Source organism: Schistocerca piceifrons, chromosome 4 (assembly GCF_021461385.2).
Source record: "Schistocerca piceifrons isolate TAMUIC-IGC-003096 chromosome 4, iqSchPice1.1, whole genome shotgun sequence".
Classification (NCBI taxonomy): domain Eukaryota; kingdom Metazoa; phylum Arthropoda; class Insecta; order Orthoptera; family Acrididae; genus Schistocerca; species Schistocerca piceifrons.
In genome coordinates this window covers 188,390,925-188,418,669 of record NC_060141.1, presented here as the reverse complement: position 1 = coordinate 188,418,669, position 27,745 = coordinate 188,390,925, and the positions used below count along the sequence as shown (strand labels likewise).

Genomic DNA, 27,745 nt, shown 5'->3' with positions numbered 1-27,745 from the left:
TCAAATTGATGTCGAAGCTGATGTCTACCAGAAAAATGGTTCATTGGAAATGAGGTGAGCAGGGTTAGATGCCTCACACGATACTCGTCAGAATGCAAGCCAGTCATATTCATAAGCACAGTCAGAGATATGAAATCCAGTAGCAGTCGTCGGTGGAGTGAGAGAAGATTCCATGTCATGTGAAATGTTGAGGTGGCTAGAATAGTTTTATCAAGCACTACTGAGTGGTCACAAGCTGGGGACAGTTCTGCGCAGATGTGTCATCACATGAGGCATGGTTGCAAGGCATGAAGATGTTTATTTTGACAGGTTGCAGGTCACTGTGCCAAGATGTGAGAGGAAAGTACATTGTGTGATGCCAATAGAAGCAGCTCTGCCAGGCTTTGGTGGAGCTGGCCACAAGTGGCAGCTATGTGGTCGCAGCCTGATTGACAACGTTTTGTGCAAGTGAGAATGTAGTGTGTGCAAGGGTGTTCTCATCAGGCCTGGGTGGGACACAGATGGATACATTCTGTACAGGTGTGGGATCAGCATAATTGGTAGAATTCTTTGCGGGCCCAGGCATGATGCAGGTGGTGATATACTGTACAGGTGCAGAACAGTAATGGGGAGGTGGGGCTTTATTGATGTATGAAGGTCATCACTCTAGTCATGTATGGTGACATCTGATTCAGAAGTGATAGGGTGAAATCAGTCAGGCTCAGCCACTGTGTGGAAGGAAGGATGCCAAAGCTGTTGCTGTGGAACATGGTGGTGGGCATTGTTGTAAATAATGTGAATACCATGCTGATGCTTCGTGGAATATTCTTAAGTGAAAGTTCATTTATGACACCACTACTTAGAAACAAATTATCCACAATCATATGGTAAGTTTGAGGCTGGCCTGGATGAACCTGGTTATGTTCCATTGTTATTTTCGAAAACCGAGCAACTGGTGACAGCAAGGGTAGTCAAACAAATTTGCATGTCATGCGAAATAAGTGCTGTCCATGGTGAAGAAACACGAATACGTGCAGCCAGAACGTTACAGTAAAGTCAGGTATAGGATTCCTACAAGTAACGTATTGGGTCGAAGCTCCACAGTGGATCATTCATTGCTGTCAGCTGCCCAGGACTAGTACCGTAAGTTGAACAACAGAACGGAAGCATTTCACCTGCATAGTTGGTGTCTACAGATGGTGGAAAAGTCAGTTGAGAAGCACTCCACTGTCCAGATTGGAAATCAACAGCATGGCATGTGGATTTCAGTGATTAGCAGTTACATGGATGGCATTGTCATAACTGTATTGGCGTGAATTTAACCTCACACACAGTCTTCATGAATCATTGAAGTCACCAATGTGGGAACTTGGGATACAGATGGGTGTAGAAAATCAAATAAATGGTCCATATGTTGCGTAATACCACTTTATTGAAAACAATATACATCAGATGAGTGGGGCCGGGGGGGGGGGGGGGGGGGAGGAGAGGGAGAGAGATGCTATGAAATCATTCTCCCTGGTCAGTTATGTTATTGTTACAGTTGATAGCAGCCACAAAACACCAAAAGCACTAAATATTTTAAAATGTGTTTACACAACTTTTTAGGCTAGAAAGACCATACGTTACAGTTTTATAGAAGATTTCAGATTTAATCCATCATTGATGAACAACCTTTAACCAGTAGGCTAGAGCTTCCTATGGCCTGAATTGTGAATGACTCGTAATAGAGTTTTGGTACACATTAAAATGATGTGTCTAGTTTTTTCTTATTTTATTGCATATTAAGAGCAGAATTTTATCGTTCTTTCATTATTTACGACGGTGAGTCAAATGAAAACCTTAAAATTTAAAAAAAAAATTATTTATTGTGCATAAGTGGTACAAAGCTGTATCACTTTTCAACATAATCTCCCCCACGCTCAATGCAAGTCCTCCATCGCTTATAAATTGGATAAATTCCTTTAGAAAAAAATTCTTTTGGTAGTCCACGCAACCACTCATGCATCGTGTGACGTACCTCTTCATCAGAACGGAACTTCTTTCCTCCCATTGCGTCTTTGAGTGGTCCAAGCACATGGAAATTACTTGGGGCAAGGTCTGGTGAGTATGGTGGATCAGGAAGACACTCAAAATGCAGGTCTGTGATTGTTGCAACTGTTGTACAGGCAGTGTGGGGCATAGCATTGTCATGTTGCAAAAGGACGCCTGCTGACAGCAATACATGTTGCTTTGATTTGATTGCAGGCCGCAGATGATTTTTTAGGAGATATGTGTATGATGCACTGGTGACGGTGGTACCTATAGGCATATAATGCTCTACAATGACGCCTTTTGCGTCCCAAAAGAGAGTCAGCATAACCTTCCCTGCTGATGGTTCTGTTCGAAACTTCTTTGGTTTTGGTGATGAGGAATGGCGCCATTCCTTGCTCGCTCTCTTTGCTTCCGGTTGGTGGAAGTGAACCCAGGTTTCGTCCCCAGTAACGATTCTTGCAAGGAAGCCATCACCTTCTCGTTGAAAGCGCCAAAGAAGTTCTTCATAAGCATCAGCATGTCGTTCTCTTATTTCAGGAGTCAGCTGCTGTGGCACCCATCTTGCAGACACTTTGTGAAAGTGGAGCACATCATGCACAGTGTGGTGTGCTGACCCACGACTAATCTGTAAACATGCTGCAATGTCATTCAACGTCACTCGGCGGTTTTCCTTCACTATGGCTTCAACTGCTGCAATTTTCTGTGGAGTCACAACTCGTTGCGCCTGACCTGGACGAGGAGCATCTTCCACTGAAGTCACACCATTTGCGAACTTCCTACTCCATTCGTAGACTTGCTACTGTGACAGACATGCATTAACGTACTGAAGCTTCATTTGTCGATGAATTTTAATAGGATTCACACGAAAAAACCGAATAACAGAACGCTGTTCTTCCCTGGTGCAAGTAGCGAGTGGTACGGCCATCTTTATACTGATACTGCGATGGTATGTGTGCATCTGCACTATACTGCCACCTACAGGACATTCTGCACGCTGTTTGTAGCACTCTTACCAACTTACAGGATAACGGCGCGAAATTTCGATTTGTTATTAGATATTTAAGGTTTTCATTTGACTCACCCTCGTATTATGCTGCTTATCTGCAAAATTCTAATAACTGTGAACATCTCCTTTTCAGGTACTTCAAATATGTCTCAATAATACTTATTTTACTGAATGCACTCAGCAGTATATTGTCTACACTTGCTATTGAAATTCATGTCAATCCAGAAAACCATCAAAGCTATACTCTAGTACCTGTACCAAATACTTGGATTACCAGAGCAAATAATAGTTTCCCCTTTATGAATAATGGTGCTCTACACATTCATTTCACAGCAGTGTACTACATAGCTTCAGTGGCATCCTCATTAGGAACTGGGGACATTACTGCTCAAAGAAATGATGAACTGGCATTTTTTATTGCACTTGTGTTTTCTGGTAAGTATCTGGAAAAGAAAGGTAACAAAGATAACAGAATGTTGCCTTCATGTTTCAGATAACAGATGTTTCATTTTGATTATTCTGTTGGAATACATCTTCCAAGCAAAACATTTTTTAATTATAATAAATAAACTCACCTTAAATGGACTAACTCATCCAACTCAAGATGAGTAACTACTGAAGTAATAAAGTATTAAGCAACTTATGAGTGTCATATCATAATGATACAGTATTTTTTCCCAACATCCAGTTGCAGGGTTCCCTAGTTCTGGAATGGCAGAGGTCGAGACAAGTTGGTCAACTTTGTCTGGTTAATGTTTTGGGTCTGGCTGCTATCAACACTCATGGCACCTGTGTGTACCATACCTGTTGTGAACTCATTGTCACACTGTGCCACGCCAAATGAGTGAGCATATGTGTAGTGCCAGCACTGTATTACACTGTGGTATGAAAAAAGGATCTGTTTCCCCCTGTACCGCCTCCCCACCACAGGTACCCATGTGCTGGTAGTGAGTTGGAATAGCCTGCCCTCTCAGTTCCCTGCACTCACCTGAATTCCTTTAGGATTTTGTAAACAAATTGTATTAGATGTGGCCTTAGTGCAGCATCCAAGCTGTATACAGATCATGTCTCTATGTAGTGTGGCATTTGCAACTTAGCAAATATATACACATGCAGTCTTCTTGTTACATTGGTGACAATGGACAGGACAGTTAGTACTCAGTCAGTCATTCACTTCCATACGACTGATATGACTGCTGCTCCCTGTGCTATAAGAAAAAGAGAGAAATAGAATTTAGTTTTATAGAGAGAAATAATAAATCAATTTGTTTTGTCTCATGACGTTATCACAGTCAGTGCCACTAATCCAAAATGCCATTGATACCATCACCTACACTACACTAGCCACAGACATTACACACACAAACACACACACGCACACACACACACACACACACACACACACACACACACACACACACACACACACACAAGCAATAATATGTTATTAATTGTTTTCATGTTACATTTGTCTATATGTTCGTATCACTGACATAAACATCTCATAATCACACCATTTTCTTGGCTTCAGTTGATAATTCATTACTATTAGTAAAGATTTTCCTGTGGTTCCTCATTTAAGGAACACTAAATTCACATCACTGATGGAAAAAACCTCAAGAACAGAGTACAGTTCTATCTATAATTACAAAGGAAGTTGGTTTAACAAGCAAATCTGTCTTTGTTTTGGTTTTTAAAAGTACAAAAACAGATATCATACTTTCAGAGGATTTTGTAGAGAAGAGTATTTTGTAGATTGTTTATATTTTAGATCCTGAAAATAAGAAATTGGGAAGAAAGTGATTGAGTAAGTGTTTGCTGCTGTTTAAGAACTGGAAAAACACTGGCTGACTTCATGGCTGCTGCTAGATAAGAACTGTAAAAAGTAGTTGACTACATGCCTTCTCCTGGTGATGCAATTGAGAGGCAAGTTTCTGTTATCAGCAATGATATTGTAAAGGAGTTCTATAAAAAAATTGGAGAGTGCACATCACTTCTGCTGCTCTCAGGAATTTTACAGTGAAACAAAGTTTTCTAAATGTCAGTGATCTTAACCTGGCAGTGAAAAATGATGCAGGACAACTACCTAAAGTTTGTGACTCATCTGTGTCAACATAGTTTTCATGTAAAATCACATTCTAAAAATATCAATTAAGGCAAATGGTGGATGTGAACCTGATCATCATTATATGCAGATCTGTACAGTGAGGATATGGAGTGGAACATACACAACACAGTATGCTATGGACTTTATTGGACTTTATTATACATATGGTGCTCCCACAGAGCCATCACTCCCCTCGCTCCCCTCTGCCCCCCTCCCACTCTCTACCACCTGCCCATAGTGTAGAGTACTGGGGAAAGGTTATGTGGTTCTCAGTGCACAGTATTAAGATGGTAATCTTGCAGTTATGTGTGAGGACACTAAACGCAACTGTAGTGCTGTTGTTGTGGGATGTCTGTTAGTGGGGGTATTGCATCAAGACCTGCTTTTGGTGGATAGTCTTTGTTGTCCTTCATTGGGGCTGCAGGAGGTGGTGATATCCTGGAAATGGTGATGGTGAGATAACCATTGGAAGACAACCATGATGTGATGGCTGCCATGTCGACATCACTGGGCACTACGTAAGAAGGCATGAAATACTGGCTGATGAAACCATTCCTGGTGTCATGTTCAGAACGTTGACCTTCGATGACCAGTAACTTGTCAAGCAGTTTGGTGATCAAGCCATCTGGTCAGAAAACTTCGGCACCTAGCTTTACCCCAAAATCAGTGATGACCATAGAATGTGCAGCTGCATTGTCATGGTGGTTCAGAAGCATTGATGTGTCATTGGTGGATAGATGATCCTGAAGCATCCACACAGGTTTTTTGGTGGTTTACAGATAATGTGCTGGATCTTCCATTCAGGAGTATGTTGAATGCGTGTATACCACAGTTTAAAATCTTGTGTGGATCTGTAAAAAGAGGCTGTAAGGCAGGCCGAATTGTATTGTCATGTAGCATGATGTGGGAGCAAACTCAAAAGTGTCTAATGGATGAAAACTTTAGGAGTTCTGTGAGGTTGTGAAGATGGTATTTTAAGATGTTCAATGTGTTCTTTCACCCTGGTATCTAGGGAGGGAAGTATAGTGGTTTCTGCCAGTGGCACCTGAAGTATGAAGTCAGTGGAAAGGGCTTGTGGTAGACCATACAAGACTTCAGAGTTCCTTTTGGAGCCACGCATAAGCCAAAACCACCCATGGAAAAGCTTCTATCCAGTGGTTACCATACTACATAACAGCTGCTTTAAATGTGTGATGCCACTACTTTGTGGGTGGTTAAGCAATGATTTGATAACAGTGGCTGCCACAGACATTATCCATAGTTGACTGAACAGAACGGATTCAAATTGTCTGTCTTGATTGGAGTTATAAACACTGGGCATCCATATCAGGTAATATAGGTGCTGACGAAGGTTCTCTCTGTTGATTCTGCTGACATTTCTTGTAGAGGATGGCTTCTAGGGGTCCCAACAGATTGTGGTGTACTTTCTGAAATCATCCATTTGGAATTGTAAACTATCCAACGGGTTGATGTGAATAGCACCCCACTCTTCTTTTGTAACATGATATGCACATGTGTGCCCATTCCTTGCAGTGTTTCTTCATGTTCAGCCATACAAAACGACCTGTAACGAGTTGTGTTTTTGGTGAGATGCCAGGGGGTGACAAGTTATACAGCTAGTCAAAAATGATCTGAAACATCTGAGATACTAAGGGATGAGTCTGATATTGTGAGACGTCACATATGATTTGTCTTGTTTTACTTGGTATTGGGCGATATTCAGTCTTGAAGATTTGTAGATGTGTCACTGAGGATGTGGTGGAGATTTTTATCCTACTGTTGTGCTTCTCCAAATTCCTCATAAACGATTTATGCAGACATGACATTGATCCACGGAAGATACTCAGTGATGACATTGTCTGCACCCTTAAAGTGGCGTACGTTGGTTGTGAATTGATGATGTAATCTTGGTGGCAGAAGTGTCTGTGGACATGGTTTATTTATAGGTTTACCTTCCATGTCATCCTTAAACTAATGTATAGCCTCACAGACTGCAAGGAGTTCATGGTCAAAGGTTGCGCATTTGCTTTGAGAAAGAGTCAGTTTTCATGAGAAACATCGGAGTGGTTGCTGTATACCTGCTGCTTTCTGTTGGAGGATCGATGCAGTCGCTAAATCACTCACATCAGCCATTATTCTGAAATGGGGGGACAGGGTGTACCATGGTCGTCACCTAGATGAAAGAGACATTATACTGGTCGAGGGTTTCCGACATTTCAGTGGTCCACTTCAGTTTCCGTTACCGTAAGTGTTTTCCCTCTGATCGCTTCTGTCATTGGAACCTGAATGGTGGGTGCCTGTGGCAGATGGTGCTAGTAGAAATTGATCATCTCTAGAAATCAATATAATTCCTGCTAGTCTTGTGAGAGTGGTAGTTGGTGGATGAGTTCCTTTCATCAAGGTGTAGGCACATTCTCGTAGCGTTGACAATCTGGCCAAGAGAAATAACTTCTCGTTGTCAAATTTGGACTTTTCTATGATTAATAGCGACGCCATTTGCAGTGGGCTGAGGGATCTCAATAAGTAATGCAGCACTTTTTTTCTCAGCTGGTTTTTGTTGAAGAACTGCGGAATTTTTTCTGGGACATCGCCGAAATTCTGGCTTCATTTCATGGAGTTCAAATAGGTGGCAGTGCTACACACAAAATGACATCTGCAACAGAGGTGCATGCTAAGCAGAGAGCTGTCTTTGAGTTACTTTTGGCGGAAAACCAGAGCATCACAGATATTCATAGGCATTTGCAGAATGTCTGTGGAGACTTGGCAATGATCAAAAGCATGATGAGTTCTTGGGCAAGGTATCTGTCATCATCACAGCAAGTTTCTACAGTCCTGTCTGATCTTCTGTATGTCAGTTGGCTGTGCACAACTGCGCGATTGTAGGAATGTGCAGGCACACTCATTCAAGGTGACCAACGAAATGCAATCAAAGACCTCATTGCCTAACTGGACGTCTCTGTTGGTAATGCTGACGCACTCATCCACCAGTTGAGCTACTCAAAGGTGTGTGCCTACTGTGTTCCTCTCTGCCAAACAGAAGACCACAAAGAGCTATGAATCTCCACAGATTGAATCTCCATGTGGATGATCGGGAGGGTATAGCTGAAGGAAGATGTTGGTTCTGACATCAACTAGCAGACAGGTACCATGTGGTTGTACAGGTCATCCCAGTGAGGCAGTGTAAGGTCGTTGCATAGAACGGAGATCATCTTGAAAAATAACGTTTTGTAGCCAAAATAGGGGGGAATAATATGATGTATTGGAATCCTGAATCAAAACCAGCCTGCGTTCAGAAAAAAGTCTTATATTTCTTATTGAACTCCCATCATACATCAGAAGCCTCTTTGAGTTGAGTCATTCATGCCATGAGACTGAGAAAAGAGAATGTCATCGCGATAAGCATAGTAGAAGGGTAGCTGAAACAGGACACCGTACAAAACCTGTAGCCACATGTGAGCTGCATGTTTGAACATATATGACCTAAACAGGTACTGGAATAGGCCAAAGGTGTAATGACTGCTGTCTTTTGCACATATCCTGTGTTCATTGATATTTGGTGATAAGTTTGTATGCAACCCAAGATAATGAAGCCAGATGTGCCTGCAGAGTAGTGAGTAAAGCCCTGTATGTTTGGTATCGAGTAACTGAGGTGCAAGCTGGGTACACAATGTTTGCATTGTTGATGCATAATATTTGGTTTGGTTTGATGTACATCCATTTGGTGAGGGTAGGGTACAGGATATACACACTATGGTATGGTATGGACTTTATTATACCCCAAAAGTAACAATGTGAAAAACGCATTTGCTTGGTAGGGTACCATAGAGAAGACTGTCCCTGCCCAGTCAGCACCAAAGATAGTCCATCGCAAAGCAAGACTGATCATCAGGGGATCAGGAGGGGGGGGGGGCTACACACCATGATGTCCCCACATATAGTACTCCACAACCGACTCTCCAACTAAGTTTGTTCCTTAAACGTAATGACTCTCCTGTGCCACATGACATAGTTTTCGACCCAGTGCTGACAAAACCACATGTGCAAATGCACTAACTGTTGATTATGGTATGTGCATTAAGCATTCACAGGTCACCTCATAAACTTAAAGTACTGTCTACCTTTGGCACTAGTTTAATGGTTGAAACCCATGAACTTTCAAGAGTCTGACATTTATGGCAAAAACCTGGAGTACCACAGCAGTCGATAGCAGTTATAATTGATTGGGTAGTAGTGCTTCTGAACTGAGCACTTGCAAAATGAGGGTTGGAGGTGAAGTCAAACAATAGGTCAGTCATAGGATGCCACTGTTCAGCATTATGCGCAATTGTCAATGACTACTAATTTTAATTTGTTCAATGTTTTTTTTTTTAATTTTTTAAAAATATTGCCATGTCATTATACACTGAGGTGACAGAAGTCATGGAATAGCAATAAGCACATACACAGATAGCGGTAGTATTGCATACACAAGTTACAAAGGGGCAGTGTATTAACAGAGCTGTCTTTTCTATTCAAGTGAAAACGTTTCCACTGTGATTATGGCAGCATGAATATCGAATGGTAGTTGGAGCTAGGCACGTGGTACACTGATGTCCAAAATTAGAGCAACAAACCAAATTTTTGCAAGGTTGCTTTCATTCATTTGGCCACAGAACAGTAGCTTCAGCAAAGTCGCCTTTACTGTCAGATATCTGCTGTATGTGAACCTCTGCTGAGTCTCCACAAAAGGGAACATCTAGAGTGTAGTCGTCAACATGACACCTGGATGGTAGAACAGTGGGCCAATGTTCTTTTCACAGATGAGTAGAAACAATATAAGGAATACAGAACACAAACAACTGTAACATGCATAATGGTAGACAAAAGTGTTCTTCGTTTTTTCCAGTTTAACAAATTTACACACATATTCTGACATCTGGTTAAAGTGCTCAGTATGGGGTGTGACCACCTCTAGCAGCAATACAGACCCAACAAATGATGGGGCGTGCTGTGAATGATGTCATCAATTGAATGTTGAGACAATAACCGCTCATTCTTCCTGCTGCATTCCTCGCAAGTCTTTGAGAATGGGTATTGGAAGCTGACGTGATGCAACCCATGTCCCTAGTGCATCCCAGATGTTCTAAATGATATTCAGACAGGGAGAGCAGGCAGGTCACGCCATGCATACAATATCTTTCATTTTCAAGAAAACATAAACCACATGTGCTCTACGAGGTCGAGCATTATCATCCAGCAATACAGTCTGGGCCTCCAGCACCTCCCAACTACCACACGTTACATCCCAATATCTCAACAAGACATCTGATAGCAAGCAGTTAAACCATGCCATTTTAACCACACAGTTCCATGAAGAGTTGTTCGAGTGGTCAGCATAACCCCTGTCCACGTGATAAGGGATAATCCTTGAAATCAGTCTCTTTCCACAATGTTTGGGACACAAAATCAGGTTCCACGTTGCCTCCAGATGCAAATCCGTCAAGAATCACTGTCCAGACCAAACCAGGACTTATCTGTGAAAGGAACATTGACCCTCCGTTCTACAGTCCAGGTGGCATGTTGATGGCTCCACTCTAGACATTCCCTTCTGCGAAGACTCGTCAGAGGTTCATGTACAGCAGGTCCCTGACAATAAAGGTAACTCTGCTAAAGTCTTCTGTACACAGTTTGCCTCACTACAACATCTCAAGTAGATGCTATGAGGTTAGATATCAGTTGCTGTGGAGTACTAAGGCAGTACCGTTATGCCCTTACAATCAAATAACGGTTGTCTCTTTCTAATGTTACACGTGGTCGGCCCCGCCCTGGTTTTTAGGATACAGTTTTGATCCCTATAAACTGTCGCCACATCCGGAAAACGACAGAAAGATTCACATTAAGCCATCGGGCTACATAGGATTGCGACTGTTCTGCTTCCATTCTTCTCATGGCCCTCCACTGCAGAGAGCATGGTAGGCATCTTCTCTGTGCGATAGTACACCATTTGTGACTGCTTACACAGTGATTGCAGATCTGGGATTACCCAGCAAACACTATTCCGTTTGATAGGTGCCCTGATGTCATTGGTGGCATGGTGGTCTGTTGACCAGAATGACATCTTCTGTGCAGGACACGATTGTATGGACACCTGTTGGCAGTTTGTATGATTATATCGTGATTTAGACACAGGATGGGGAAACAATGATTTGTTGCTTTAATTTTGGACAGGGTGTACATTAAATTTCGGAAACTGTTAAGGAATTCAGTACTACATGATCCACATTGTCAAGAGTGTGCCAAGAATACCATATTTCAGGCATTACGTTTCACCACAGGCAATGCATTGACCGATGGCCTTCACTTAATGACCAAGTGCAGCAGTGTTTTTGTTGAGTTGTCAGTGTTAACAGACAAGCAATGCTGTTTGAAATAACAGCAGAAATCAATATAGGATGTATAATGAGCATGTCCATTAGGACAGTGCAGCAAACTTTGGCGTTAGTGGGCTGTGGCGGCAGACAACCGATGCAAGTGCCTTTGCTAACAACAAGACATTACTGTGGCACAGTCAGATGAGTCCCAATTTTAGTTGGTTAGAGCTGATGGTAGGGTTAAAATGTGACGCAGACCCCACAAAGCCATGGATGCAAGGTGTTAATACAGCACTGGGCAAGCTGCTGGTGGCTCCCAAATGGTGTAGGCTGCGTTTACATGGAATGGACTGGGTCATGTGGATTTTTGGATGCTTGGTGATCATTTGCAGCAATTCATGGGCGTCATGTTCCCAAAATGCGGTGGAATTTTTATGGATGACATTGTGCAATGTCACCAGGCTACAGTTTTTTCACATTTGTTTCGAAGAACATTCTGGACACTTCGAGCGAATGGTTTGGCCACCCATACCGTCCAACATTAACCCCATCAAATCTTTATGGGGAATAGTTAAGAGATTAGTTGACATCTTGGGTTTTCGAGTGTTCTGCTGGATATCAGCGTCGTACTTGCACGATATTTCGGTCACGTAGCTCGTGACCTTCAGCAGGTGCGACCTGAGACTGCTCCTCGAGTGGACCTGGTCCAGTATTTATGCCTATGGCCTTCCCCCTCCACCAACGGCTGCAGGCGCTTCCTCTGTGGTCCGCGCCCATTCCCTGCGACCTGCTGGAGCGTTGCTGCTCCGTTTTCCGTCCGATGCGGTTCTAGGTGTTCCCTCTGCGGTCCAAGCCCACCAAACCCGCTCCTGGGGGTTTCATCTACGGTCTGGGGTACCAAGCGTTCCCCCTGCGGTCCGCACCCGCTCACCACGACCTGTTGGAGCGTTGCCGCTCCGTTTTCGTCCGCTGCGGCTCTGGATGTTCCCTCTGAGGTCCACGCCCACTAGTCCCGCTTCTGGGTGTTCCATCTTCGGTCTGGTGCGCCTGGCAGTCCGTCAGGGGCTCGTTTTCCATCTCCATGTCTCTGGTTCTTCTGTTTGTGTAGTGTTTCAGCTGGTTCCGTTGTCTAGAACTAGATCATGCCATGAAGTATGAGTATACCAAGGTGCTAGCACAAACACCCAGATTTTGGGACAGTGTTATAAGAGAATCGATAGAAATTAAAATGGCTGACGATCTTATGAACTGTGACACACGGTACCAGCTAAGCAGAGCCTGGGATCCGGCTCTGGAATTGCTAAAGGAGCAACAAATTTTTTGAGTCCCTGCCACATCGAGTTGCTGCACTATGCCAGGAAAAAGGAGCTCCAACTCGATGTTAGGAGGTATCCTATGGCTTTTATCACCTCAGTGTAGTCTTTTAACCTCAGTTTGCCTAGTTTGTTTCCCCATAGAATTTGTAGTGCAGTCGACTTCGGGGGGTATAAAGCATCGAGGTTTTTCATGATCTCAAATGCAGTTTCCTTTTCACCCACAAATTCTAGTTGCATGTTAGAAATTGCTCCATAGATGTAGTTCATTGCAGCCAGATTTTCTTCGTCCAAAGTACCAGCATCATCCACACTCGTTTTTGCTCTTGAAGCTACTGTACAGCATTTTTCCGTTTTCAGATATGTTTCCACTTGCTGTCTCCAGTTCCCACAGTATTTTCCATCAAACACTGGTATTTTCACGTCTGCTATGTCCAGTTCCACGGTGCACACAAAGGCTGTAACATGTGCAAGATAGTGAACCCTTGGGTTCATTGTTATCAGTCATTCTCCATACACTGCCAGTGTACTCTCATTTGATTTTCACATATTTCAAATTTAAAAAACACCTTCAAGGACTCAATTTTGATAGAGATGAATCAGTGTAAGCAGAGATGAGGTTGTGGCTCTGTCAACAAAGTCAAACATTCTGCAGTGACAATATCAACAAACTCACCTCATGTTAGGAGAATGTTTTAGTTGCCAGGTGACTAAGATGAGAAATACACTCCTGGAAATGGAAAAAAGAACACATTGACACCGGTGTGTCAGACCCACCATACTTGCTCCGGACACTGCGAGAGGGCTGTACAAGCAATGATCACACGCACGGCACAGCGGACACACCAGGAACCGCGGTGTTGGCCGTCGAATGGCGCTAGCTGCGCAGCATTTGTGCACCGCCGCCGTCAGTGTCAGCCAGTTTGCCGTGGCATACGGAGCTCCATCGCAGTCTTTAACACTGGTAGCGTGCCGCGACAGCGTGGACGTGAACCGTATGTGCAGTTGACGGACTTTGAGCGAGGGCGTATAGTGGGCATGCGGGAGGCCGGGTGGACGTACCGCCGAATTGCTCAACACGTGGGGCATGAGGTCTCCACAGTACATCGATGTTGTCGCCAGTGGTCGGCGGAAGGTGCACGTGCCCGTCGACCTGGGACTGGACCGCAGCGACGCACGGATGCACGCCAAGACCGTAGGATCCTACGCAGTGCCGTAGGGGACCGCACCGCCACTTCCCAACAAATTAGGGACACTGTTGCTCCTGGGGTATCGGCGAGGACCATTCGCAACCGTCTCCATGAAGCTGGGCTACGGTCCCGCACACCGTTAGGCCGTCTTCCGCTCACGCCCCAACATCGTGCAGCCCGCCTCCAGTGGTGTCGCGACAGGCGTGAATGGAGGGACGAATGGAGACGTGTCGTCTTCAGCGATGAGAGTCGCTTCTGCCTTGGTGCCAATGATGGTCGTATGCGTGTTTGGCGCCGTGCAGGTGAGTGCCACAATCAGGACTGCATACGACCGAGGCACACAGGGCCAACACCCGGCATCATGGTGTGGGGAGCGATCTCCTACACTGGCCGTACACCACTGGTGATCGTCGAGGGGACACTGAATAGTGCACGGTACATCCAAACCGTCATCGAACCCATCGTTCTACCATTCCTAGACCGGCAAGGGAACTTGCTGTTCCAACAGGACAATGCACGTCCGCATGTATCCCGTGCCACCCAACGTGCTCTAGAAGGTGTAAGTCAACTACCCTGGCCAGCAAGATCTCCGGATCTGTCCCCCATTGAGCATGTTTGGGACTGGATGAAGTGTCGTCTCACGCGGTCTGCACGTCCAGCACGAAAGCTGGTCCAACTGAGGCGCCAGGTGGAAATGGCATGGCAAGCCGTTCCACAGGACTACATCCAGCATCTCTACGATCGTCTCCATGGGAGAATAGCAGCCTGCATTGCTGCGAAAGGTGGATATACACTGTACCAGTGTCGACATTGTGCATGCTCTGTTGCCTGTGTCTATGTGCCTGTGGTTCTGTCAGTGTGATCATGTGATGTATCTGACCCCAGGAATGTGTCAATAAAGTTTCCCCTTCCTGGGACAATGAATTCACGGTGTTCTTATTTCAATTTCCAGGAGTGTAAATAAGTAGACACGAAGAATAAAGATATAGAGTGGTAATAAAGCTGGGTTTATTAGAAAAGCCTTAAGGACTCCACATAAAAAAATTTGGAGGGATTACTTTGCAGTGCACACATGTAGAATCAGCCTATCTTCAAATTTTCGTATGAGGCGGTCACTGCTGCTGTAAATATATTGCCTTCAACTGCCTAGTCTTGTGGTTTGGGGCTGGGCCATCCCTTATTGATCAGCACTCATCAAATATGGCTACTACATGTAATAGTAACAGTAATTTTGTTCATCAGTAGAGCACTTCTGCAAATATAATGTATGTGTCTTGATATTATAAATTATGAACAGAAATAACATAAGTCAAACGTACACATTTGGATACTTACAGGTCTAGTTTGAGAAGGACAGGACAGATAGGCAACTGTACCTTTATAGTAGGAACTAAACCAGCATATGCCTGCAGTAATTTAGGGCAACCACAGAAAACCTAAATTAGAGTTGCCAAATGCATGAAGATTGGAACCTCCATTGAGCCAAGAAGAAGGTCAGTCTGTTGAAAATAGTGCTACCACATTCAATTTTTCCCTAGTGTACAATACTGTTTTACAAAGCAGTTGTTCAGTAATATAAAAGGATAGCATTGCACTCTTCATTTATTTCTCTCTCCTAGTTAATGCACGCAATACAGACATTAACACATACATAGTTCCATACTGTAATACTACACACACTATTAACTGGTGTCAAGACCATAGCGAAAATCTATGGTTTCAATTTTGTGTTCAGTAACTTCCTACTTACTAGGCCAAAAACTGGGTCAGTCTACCTCTACAAGAATTGAGATGTTGGGCACAGAAAAAAATGTAAGGTGTTAGTATTATATACTGCATAGCTGTGAGAGCAATTTTTTTCCAGAAGAGATAAAAAAGTATGAAAGACCAAAGAGTGAAGGTTTGTTAATACTATTATCATTTATTTATGTTACTTTTTCCCAGTCGCTACTATGTGTTAATTAAGTAATCCCTCAACCATACAGTGTAATGCTTGTCAGCTGCTTTTAACCATCTTTTTAAATAAGTTTGATTCATTAATATCTTCAGTCTCCATGGTCAATTAATCATACAGTTTCATTTCTGGGAGAAAATGATGTTTTGTGTTCACTTTTTCTGTGTAAACATTTAATTTAACCCTTGTTCCACGGTCATGGAGAGGGCTGTTTGTGCAGTTATTATAAAAATTATTTCTAGTGTGTACAACTGATTTGTAAATATGCTGACACAGTGCATTTAAATCCCCAGTATTTTGAACAGATATTTCCAGTCATCTTGATTATCACATTTTATTAACATTCTTATGGTCTTTTCTGTATTTTGAAAACTGTGATTACATTTTCTACAATGGTTGCCCAGAAAAGAAGTCAACACCTATGAAGTGAGTATACACATGAATAATATGAAAATGAGAGAGACTGGCTGTTACACACTGGTGACTGGAACCTAAGGGCTTAACATGCTGATGACATTGTGTTTGGAAGTATGTTTGAGTGTTCATACCACTTCAAGTGGGAATTAGTATACATTTATAGAAATTTTGTGTTCGTTGTGCATTCTGTAATTCTTCAAACTATAGTTTATGGTATTATTTCTTGATGTTCAGTGTCACTTTACTGCACAATGACCAACTGTAAACCATCTTGAGGTTTTCATCTGCTAATTCTGCAAGTTCTCTTGTTTTCTCAGTGACTATAATATTCCTGTCATCAGGAAAGAGACTTTCTCACCTCTCTCTCTCTCTCTCTCTCTCTCTCTCTCTCTCTCTCTATATATATATATATATATATATATATATATATATATATTGGTGACTGAGGACAGTGTACTAAACAACATTTCAACATTTATCACTAATTATTTGATTTGTAGATTAATAATTATAGCTATTATGAGTAATTTGTTTTTAGCTTGGTTGGTAACTCCAACCACATGTGGCAAGAGCGAGCCATTAATGTAATGACACAATTTCAGAGTCTTTACTGGTCACATACAAATATGGTTTTGTGTATATATACTGAAGTGGCGAGTGGAAATTTGTACCAAGGGCAGGAATCTCACCAAGTTATCATGTTTACTAGGTAGGTGCATTAGCCATTAAGACGCCTTGCAACAATGAATTACTCAACTGCACAGTTTACCTCAGCATGCCTCCCTCTATGATACAAATTCTCACTGCTGCCCCAGTCTCAACAAGCATCATCAACAAAAATTCAAAAACCATACTTATATGTTCAAAACAGTTCATCCACAAACTTCATAAAAGCAATAAACTAACATAATGCAATAGTTTTTTCTGAAACCTCACGATTTTCAGCGTATTTCTTCGCACCTTCAGTATCGATGAACATCTTCATAGGATAGCACAGAAAACAGTCTTGAGCAATCCCACTGAGAAAACTATTCGTCTGCTTTACTTCTCTCACAGCTTCACTCAGACCCACAAAATCTACATCAACAGTAATTAGTGTCATAGTTCGTTGTTTCCTGCAGCTCCAACTACAGCTGCATCCCCAAAATTGTCAAATATCCACTAAAGGATTTATGATGATTCTGACCAGCTCCTTAGTCTACATCACTATATGCATTTCAATTTTCTTCCAATCTCCCAGTAAGAAAGCGCTTCATTCATTATACCTCTTAAATAACATAGTGTGTGTTTGACAGGGGGTCAGTACTCCTCACTTGGATTGCTGCTGAAATAGTTTAGATACGCCACTGAATATGCTAAATATGGCCTTGTACCCTCTTCCAAGTAAAGAAGACTCCCGATTGCTGTTCTGTTCCTTGATGTGTCGTGTTTTTTTAGCATCTCTTTATCTGTTGATATTTTTACCTTTATAACCATGATGAGTCCAGTTTGCCCGGATTTACACTCGTTTTAAAATTTCTTTTGGTTATGTCTAACACCAGTGTTCCATCTTCTCTCAAACTGATAGTACATGTTGTAATACTCCAAGGATCATTCCTTCACTGAGAACTTAAAATAGTTTTCATTTTACTTACTTCAATTTCGTCTCCATACAACATTACGTCGTCAATGTGTGCAGACTATGTGTTCATGCTATAGATACTACTAAACACATGGGTCAGCAAATGTTCATTTTAATCATCTTTTGAGAGCATCAGGGAATACACACAAATGCACAGCAGATCACATGGTATTTGAAAGTGTTTGGTTCAACTCTTCTGCTACACCTCTTCGTTGAGGTATGCCAACGATTCTCATCTAGCCCTAGACTCCTTTTTTTCCGATATGTTTCGAATTCTGAACTCATATAATAGCCCCCACTGCCTGGACATAGAGTTCCTACATTTTTCTGTTGCCAATTTTCAGCATACACTTTATATCTTTTTAAACGACTGAAACACTTCACTTTTTGCTTTTAGTAAATGTGTCACAATATATCTCGAGTAATCATCAATCAATGTGACAACGTATTTCACTCCATCAAGTGACTGTGTGCCAGAGACACACATTAAATTATTGTGTATAAAACATAGCAGTTTATTTGTTCTGGTTTCAATCAATTTGGGGAAAAGCTTAGCTTGCATCTTGCCTTCAGTGCATACACTGCACATTTGATTCGTCTGGTCGTTAGATGCTTCGAAGGTTATTCCACTGTATTTGACTTGTTTCTTTGCCTTACCCATGTGAATGTGGCTTAGCCTTCGGTGCTGCAACTGCAGTTGCCAACTAGTGTTAAGATTTGCAACAGGGCCACGTCCACTCATTGAAGTACTGGTGTTGTCTTCCTAAATATAATTGGAATTGTCTTTTCTTGAACTTTTCGCAATTATTTTCCTGCATTGTTTCATTATTTAAGCTTCAAATTTAGTTACTGTTGCCAATAATCATTTGTTGGTCGCCTCAAGGACTGATATTCAAATAAATATGACGTCTAGGATGTAGAGAGTGTTTTGCAAGTCGACTGTTCGTCCTCCACATTCTTCTGTCAAGCATATGCGCACAGTGACGAAATCAGAATTCAACAAATATCCACCCCTAGATACCTGAGTGACTCTTCATATTCGCTGAAAAGTGAAGAATTCGTCACGTTAGTAGCTCAGGTGGTCTTTTGCCCCACTGTTCACAATCCAAAAATAGTTCCTTTCGCTTTCACGGAGAGTGGCGTATGTGTAAGCGCAGCGGAGTCCAATGGTCGCACTTACTGGTAATTCATATTTAGAGTGACATTTCGTGTCATAGCGTTTCGTTGTGTAACGCACATTTGCTGGCAGTTAACGTAACGAAATTTGAGGATGATTTATTTGCTTCCTTCCTATGGTTTGCTTGGTCGTCAGTGGAAGTGTCATCACCGATTTTGGGCAATCTTTTCCAATATGTCTATTCTTCTGTGAACAAAAAGTATTGTGGACCAGGGTCACATGTTTTCTTGTAATTGTTGTGAATATTATCACATTGGCTGTTTCGACAGCCTCGTCCCCTCTGAATACCTCTGCCTTGCTTTATTTGTTGTGTTTGGTCTCTTCTGATGGTGGAAACTTTTAATGCTCTAGATTCACTTTCAAAATTAATATTTGTGAGTCGTCTTTCTCCTTCCAAAGACGGCGTTTGAATTTCTTATAAGAACAGTCCTTCTCATCACAACGTCCCGCAAATCGAAATGTTTATGGGATTCTTCCAGCGCGTCCCGCACCTGTTTTGCTATTTTGCAACTTTGAATATCATCAGCTGAATTATTGCAGTGAATTCACTTATTATGAGTGCAGTAATAAGTGTCATATCTTTTCGCTTACCTTCGTTTGCTTTATTCTACTTGTGATACAGTCGATATATCTGTCTCTCTTCTATGTAATAGGTTAAGCTGTGTTAAGTAAAGAAGGCATGTTATGTGGTTGTAAGGACACATCAGTTGTCGCCCCACAATGTAGTTGTTGAACATGTGGTTTGCCTTAAATACTATTCCATAAAACCTGAAAATCCCCCAGCTGTTTAGTGTTAGCCACAGATGGCTACTCTGTTAAAAGGCGTCTCATCTCTGTACCATGAGTTGCTCTGACTATCACCAACAGATGTCTGCAATGGTAATAACATTCAAAATTCGATTATGCACCACACTTGTTTTAGGCACAACAGAGCCTTAAATTAATTATTTTCCACATCTATGATAGTTGTCAAATGTTATCATGTTAAAAAATGTCTCCAAAAAATGTCATGTTTGTGTCATTTGTCACACTGTTCATATCAAGTGATTTTCCACACGTCTCCATCTATAAAACATCATTGTGAACTTTGAAATATGTATCCGGGGAGGTAAAAGTGAAGATAACGAATCACTATAACAATATAGGCGATAAAATTTATTGTAAATGATTGGGTCCCAACTGAGGTTAAGTACAAACCGCTGTAAGGTTCAAATTAATTATTTTACCTCATCTATGATGCCTTTCAAATCCAAAAATATTCTAAAACGTGTCAGCAATGCAAGGAAATGTACTGTTTGCTCTTAAATAGTATCTAAACATGTAAAATGTTATGTAGACACTACTAGAAGTGAAAAAATAGTTTAAAGGCCCATAGAGCTGGCAAGTAAGGTATGCATGTCAAAGTTCTGACATACACAAGTGCTACTTATCCTGTAACTACTTACCAGTAGTGCTAAAGTGTGCATTGTAATAAAAAATAAAGAAAATTTAAAGGCAGAAAAGTTTAATTTGCTAGTAAAGTGTTAGAAATCTTATATGAAATGATTAGTAATTTTAATCATTTTCCAGATGTCGACTCTCACATTGTCTTTGGAGCTGTTGCATCTCTCTCCTATCTTATTTGGTCGTCTCATGTGCATATGTATAAGAAATACAAGTTGTTCTGCAGTTTAAGTGATATATCTTAATAAAACACTTCATTCCTTCCTTCTTTGTTTAAAAATCGTACTGTGTGTATGATGGTACTTTTATTAGATACTGATGTAGTTGATTGCAGTATTTTACCAAGCAATAGTTCCAAATGCAGCAATTTGTATAATACTTTTCACCGACTGTCTTTCTTGTGTAGTACTGCATTGCCTTCTCTTGCCTCCTGAACTGGTTATGAAGAAAAAAAAAACTCCAGCTGATGACAGTACCCGTTTCCAGATATAATATATTTTATGTATTTAGATACTATTGTGATGTAAACATCACATTTTCTGGCATTGCTGCCATATTTTAGAACACTGTGATATATGACAAGCTTCAAAGATGAGTTAAAATTATTAATTTGATCCTTAAAATGTCTTGTACTTAATCTCAACTAGGTTCCAAACTCTTGCTATAATTTTTATCGACTACGTTTTTCTAGTGATACATTATTCATTTTCTCTTCCCCTGACACATACTTTAGAGTTCACAATCATGTTCTATGGACAGAGATAAGTGAAAAGTAACTTGATGTGAACACACTTATAATGGAAATCAAATAAAATTGTTTTTATTGCCAATTTATGCTGTATACATTTTAGAATATTGTAACATTTGACAACTGTCATTACCCTTTTAACATGCAAGACGTCTGTGAACACATAAGCTTCTTTGAGAGCTACCACACCTTAATCTATACATATTTTCTCAATATTTTTGGTGCTAAAATCTTGTAAGGACTGTAGCGTCTGCTTCTAGCTGCTAAGGTCTTGCGTCTGGGCACCACAGATTAATCTATGCATGGTTAAAGAAGCTTAAAAAGATTAGTATCAAAATCATCTAAAAAATTTGAGAGTCCTGTTTTAGGTGCTTATCCTTGTTTATTTTGGAATCAAGGCATAACCAGTTTCGTTTGGGCAAGTTCAAATGAAAGGCACACGAACAGAAACAACTAAGAAGTTTAAGCAAAAAGTGCATTAAAGCACAATTTTTAATTTTCAAAATTATATATATATATATTCGTCACACTCACATTAAGACTAACATATTTCACCCAACAGGTAACAAGTTTCTTCATTCTGTTACTGAAACACTTCCCACTTTTCTTGAATACAGAAAATGACAGCTACCTTCACCTCATCGTCAGTGATGTCATGATTACACTTGAGGTCACACTTGAGTAGAAGAAACAAATGAAAATCGCAGGACACGAGGTAGGGGGATTATGGACAGTGTGGTGTCAGATTTCGCAGTTACTCTTCAGTTGCATGTGAGTTGTGCAGATGAGCGTTGCCATGATGCAAGATTATTGTCTCCAGGCTGCCTCTAACACGACAAACTCGGCGTCGGTGGTGTTGTTAGAGTCTCTACATACTGAGAAGAATTTACCATCGATCCTTCCACCAAATAAGCGATCACACAAACTCGCTGAGCATCCCAAAACACAGTCAAAAGAATTTTGTTTTAGTAATGGTTGTGTTTTGAACTTCAAGCATGAGAAGAAGATGGGTGTCGGTGTTTTTCTCTTCTAGGTCGTAGTAGCTGACTCAATCCCCATGACAAGATTCAGAAGGAAGTTGTCTCCAACATGTTAGTGCTGCAAAAGTTGCTCACAGCATTCCAATCGATACTGTTTGGTCTCGTCTGTGAGATGGCATGGCACCCATGGTTCACAGATTTTACAGTAACCTAGCTGTCCGATAATTAAAAATTCGATACCAGCAAGGTGTTTAACTCACGTGGACATAGCACTATAACACGTGTCCCTGCTCTTTCTACTCAAAGTACAATGGATGAACGCAACAGATTCAAATTGAGCATGCATGTAGAGGAGGAAAATTACCTTCCAAATGGTGCAGCGTTTCTTAAGGGCATTAAGGTCGCGTTCTACAGGCATTTGTGCATTACGTTTCAGCCTAATCCCATTCATATTCCTAATTAGTCATTTATATTTTATAAGCAAATGTTAGTTTTGAATTATTTATAGAGAATATGTTATATACTCTTTCCAGTACTCCATAACGAATGAATTGTGTCATTTGTGACTTGTGAGCCAGTCCATACACTATTTCTCAGAAGATGGTAATGGAAGCATAATTGACAAAATTTGCAGAATTTTATGCAGTTTGGATGCTTTGAGGTATTTTGTGATAAATATTTCGGATACTTTTGTTCACAGGCCTGATGGAGCAACATTGTAATAGTAACACTAGACTCTGACTGAAGGAGAAAAGAGGAAGGGGGAATACTGTGCAATGTTTGTGCAACATTTTACAAAAATACGAATATATTTAACTTTCAAATTGCGGTTGCACCATTTTTTACTCAATATCTGGCATCATTTTCTGATACTAAGCTGTGATTGGTTACAAAAAGGATGAGGTGGGGCGTAAAGTATACAGTTGGTCTGTTTCCACCATCTTGTATTTTTATCACTGCACTGTGATCGGCTGAAGAGATGAAGAGGAGAGGGACGAAGGGCGTCACCAGATATGCACGACAGAAATAATGTAATTTGACGCCGTTTTTTTTGTATCGTTTGAATACTATACTCCGATTGGTGAGATGTTAAATTTACCACTGGCACAATTGGCTATTTCAAGCCCCATGAATTTTTGGTACTGTATTAAGATTCGCTAGAGATAAGGAGGGGGCATGGGTAAATTTTCCTTTAATACAAGAAGGTTATTTCCGATACCTTCAATTTTTAAAACTGTACTATGGCTTGCTGGAGTGAAGTAGCTGATGTTATTCAGACACAATCATGATCTGTGTATTGTTTCATGTATTTTATCCCAGCATTAAATAAAATTCTTTCCTTTCCTTTGTGTCAGTACCTTCGCTGTCCTTATTGTGGTTAATGTTCCTCTAACCTTATCATGAATGTGAGTTTTCAGATATATAAAATGAATCAAGTTGTATATTAACAGGCAGAAACATTACTTGCAGGCTGCTTCTGTACAGCATGCTAGTAATAAATTATGACTTTTACTGATCTGCCCAGTCTGATAACTTTGGAAATTTCTTCTAAATTACTTTATATGTGTATTTTAGGGGAAAAACAGCTGCAAGTATTGCAACAGTAAGATCTATAACCCCCTAGCTCAAACAGGAGCAGATCAACATGCAAAAACGTTTTATCAGTCCCCTGCCATACAGGCTGACCTACAAGACACTTGTGTTGTGTGGAAACAGTATTGCTGTGCTGTACTGACATCTTATGCGAAGCAGCCTACATGTCAAGGCCCAGATACGGTTTTGTAGCCACCAATACCCTGCACTACATGACAGATATGTTCAAACAGTATCAGCATGCCTAATCGAGCTCCTTCATAGGGCAGTCTAGACATAAGTTATTTAAAATAAATTTAAAGTCATCATTGATTATGACACGCAAGTAATAGAGCAAGGGTATCTCTGACCACTACATACTACCTGTGTATGAAGTCAAATCAGAATATTGTTATATTTCCTGAAAGAAAAGGGATAAAACATGAAGATAGTGAAAAGTGCTTTAGAATGTACCATTCCTGAAGTGATCATAGCTAATGTATATTCGAAGGCCAACTTAAAATTAATTGAAAATAACTGTAGCACATGTCAGAGAATACTTTATTCAAGACACGACAGTTAGAAGTTATCTCTGCCTGATAGACGTACAACTATTTAATTTGACTTTCACAGAGGCCAAATTGCGAAAGCATATGACAGAATAGGGGCACGATACGGCTGATCAGTGATCAATGCATTAATGAAGTGAAAATCATCGTGTGGCTTAAAATAGTTAAGCTGTAATTACTCACTCAATGCAAGGTTTATGAAATGCGAAGATGCCACAGTTAAGATTGATCTCTTGTTGGGATAGCAACAAAAAATAACTACCCTCCTATAGAGCATTAAAGTCTGAATTTGACCAAACTGAATTCCTTAACGAATTCATTCCAGAGTTACTGCCCACAATTCGACTACAAGAGTGGGAAAGAACCTGAAAATAATCATTAACTTCTTTAGATGTATGTACTGTGCGATTTTCTTAGGCAAAATGAGCGAAAATGGGAAATAAAAATTCACAGTCAGAATTATGTATCGCTACTTCATCATGGTACTGGACAGAAGGTCATACTACTAAACACACCCCCACCTGCCCACACACACACACACCCTCACACACACACACACACACACACACACACACACACACACACACACACACACACACACACACACACACGCACACAACTTGCACCTACGTTATTCTGGCAAAAGACACAATCACTAATCACCTAACTACCTGCATAAACAGCCTCCTCTGTTCTAATTTATAAAGTTGAGATGCAACAGTCACATACTGCTTGACAAAAAAAGAAGAGGTGATTTGAGGTTAGTGTCACTGCATTTATGTACACACTATCAGTGTGTATGTCGAAGACTGGAGCAGCAATTCTTTGCAACAGCTGGAATGGCCACCAGTGTGCATTAGTGTTACTCATGTATAGTGTTGTTACCAGGCTGAGTAGTGTATACAAGGGGCATGAACAGTGTTAGATTTTGAGTGATGACTGGGAAGGATACGGAGAAGCTCCATGTTTATGTGAAACGCTATAATCAACAGCTAACTGACTTTGAAAGGGTCTTCATTGAGGGTCTTCATTTGGCCAGCTGGTCAAACCATGCAGTATTCAGAGTGTAGGGCATTTAGAAATGACAGTGGCCCAGTGTTTGGCTACAAGGGCGCATGAGGGCACATATACCGATCATCAGCGTTACAGGTGAGCATATCTGATCAGCACACAGGAGGATCACGATATTGTGCGCCAAGCAAAGCGAAACCCCTTCATTTCTGTGTCAGCCATCCAAGAACAACTAATGGACTCATTACAACATTCTGTATCATCTCACACCTTTGGCTAGTGATTAGGAGCTGCCAAACTAGAGAATCAGTGTCCCATGTGCAGGCTGCCATTAGCACCGAAAAATGAATAGCTGTGTTTCAAGTGGTGCCACAATGAGAAGCATCAACTGGTGATGATTGCTGTCATTTAATTTTCAGCAATGAATCACTGTTATGCACTACCCTGGATGACAATTGCCAGTGAGTGTGATGGCGACCTGGAGAGTAGTTACACTCATCCATTGTTTTGGAGACACTGTTAATTGTCATCTGGTATGACATCAAGTCATAGCTGATGGTGATTGAGATAACTATGATAGCACAACAGTATAACCTGACACCCTACATCCTAATGTATTACCTCCCATGAAAGAGTATCATGGTGTCATTTCTGAACTGCACAATGGTCATTCACACTTCGCATCTGTGTCCATGAACTGCCTGTATGATCTTGAGGTACTGATCAAGGTTCCCAGATGTGTTCCTAGTAGAACAAATGTAGGACCAGCTCTGATATCAATTCGGTCCGAGTCCCTGTACCCAGTATATAAGATTTCTTCAGGATGGGTTAGGATGGCTTTATGACACCTTTTCCAACTGAATCAGTGCGTGCAGCCTGACCAGAGGGTGTGCCATATCATACTCATAAGTGGGCATATTCTGTTAAGTTATTTGTAGATTTGAGTAGATTATGCTACCACTGAAATAACATCACATATCCTCTCAAGACACGTCATTTCATTTCCCTTCCTCCTTCCTTTCTAGGTACTTCACTTTTCTGTCAGACAGTGCATTGAAAATGTGACAGTAATTTTATTTTAATATGACTGTGAAAAACATTCATTACAGCTTACATTTATTTGCTTACAGTTTTTTATTTGTTTCACATAAAACACTGTAGGCATAGAGTCTAGATACATTTCTAAGAAATATAGTATGCACTTACCTAAAACATAATTATAATCAATGTCTGTAGCACCATTGCTGATGTTAGTGTGGCATTGCACAGTTCATCTTACATGGAGATGCAACAGGAATTCGCTCAGAAATTTGTTCCGAGGATCAGGAGACGTTGGCCAATGGTCACACTCTAGCAGAACTCCTGCACCACAAGAGACTATTCAGCATATCAGAGAAGCAGACATTGCACTTGAGAGAAGAGTATCTCACGATCAGGTTCTTTGTCAATTAAGCTATGAGGTTTTACATAGTTTGCCAAGCTTCATGTTACAATTTGATAGATGTTGCAAACAATAAACTCATCATGGATAACGGTTTGTTTACTGATGAGGCTATATTTCACATCTATGGAAAAATTAACGAACAAAATTGTTGCATAAGAGGCAAAGAACCACCACATGCTAACACTGAGTAGCAAAGAAACCCTCCATTTTTACGGGAAAGAAAATTACAGTAATACTTTATATGCTGGTACAATTAGTGGAACAACAGTTTCAGTAAGAAGGCGGTAGTGTTGGGACCGCCCTCGTTTTGATCTCATAGTAATGGGCATACTTAAACGAAAGATTGGACAATAGATCGATAGGCAGAAGTTCAAAAAGACTGTGACCTTTGCTTTTACCTGACTTAACACTCTCAGATTTCTTTGCCTAGGGCACACATAAGTCAATGTTCAATATAACAAAGGAAAGAGATATCAAGGACGTAACAGCTCCAATCCTGGTTTCAGAGTTGGATGCATTTACTCAATATGTTTCAGTATGTATTCAGATCTGCTCTTCAACAATGGGAGCAGTACTTCGAATACATACATATATACACTCCTGGAAATGGAAAAAAGAACACATTGACACCGGTGTGTCAGACCCACCATACTTGCTCCGGACACTGCGAGAGGGCTGTACAAGCAATGATCACACGCACGGCACAGCGGACACACCAGGAACCGCGGTGTTGGCCGTCGAATGGCGCTAGCTGCGCAGCATTTGTGCACCGCCGCCATCAGTGTCAGCCAGTTTGCCGTGGCATACGGAGCTCCATCGCAGTCTTTAAC

General features: G+C 41.2%; 1 protein-coding gene across 1 annotated transcript; it reads right to left on the bottom strand.

The window, feature by feature from the left end:
- Positions 1-5,443: 5,443 nt before the first annotated feature.
- LOC124795716 (alpha-crystallin B chain-like) lies at positions 5,444-6,026 on the bottom strand. The gene is made up of 2 exons (XM_047259798.1): positions 5,885-6,026; positions 5,444-5,751 (listed from the first exon to the last, which is right to left on the bottom strand). Exons 1-2 carry the CDS (start codon positions 6,024-6,026, stop codon positions 5,444-5,446), a joined length of 450 nt encoding a protein of 149 aa, XP_047115754.1.
- Between the last annotated feature and the right edge of the window lie 21,719 nt (positions 6,027-27,745).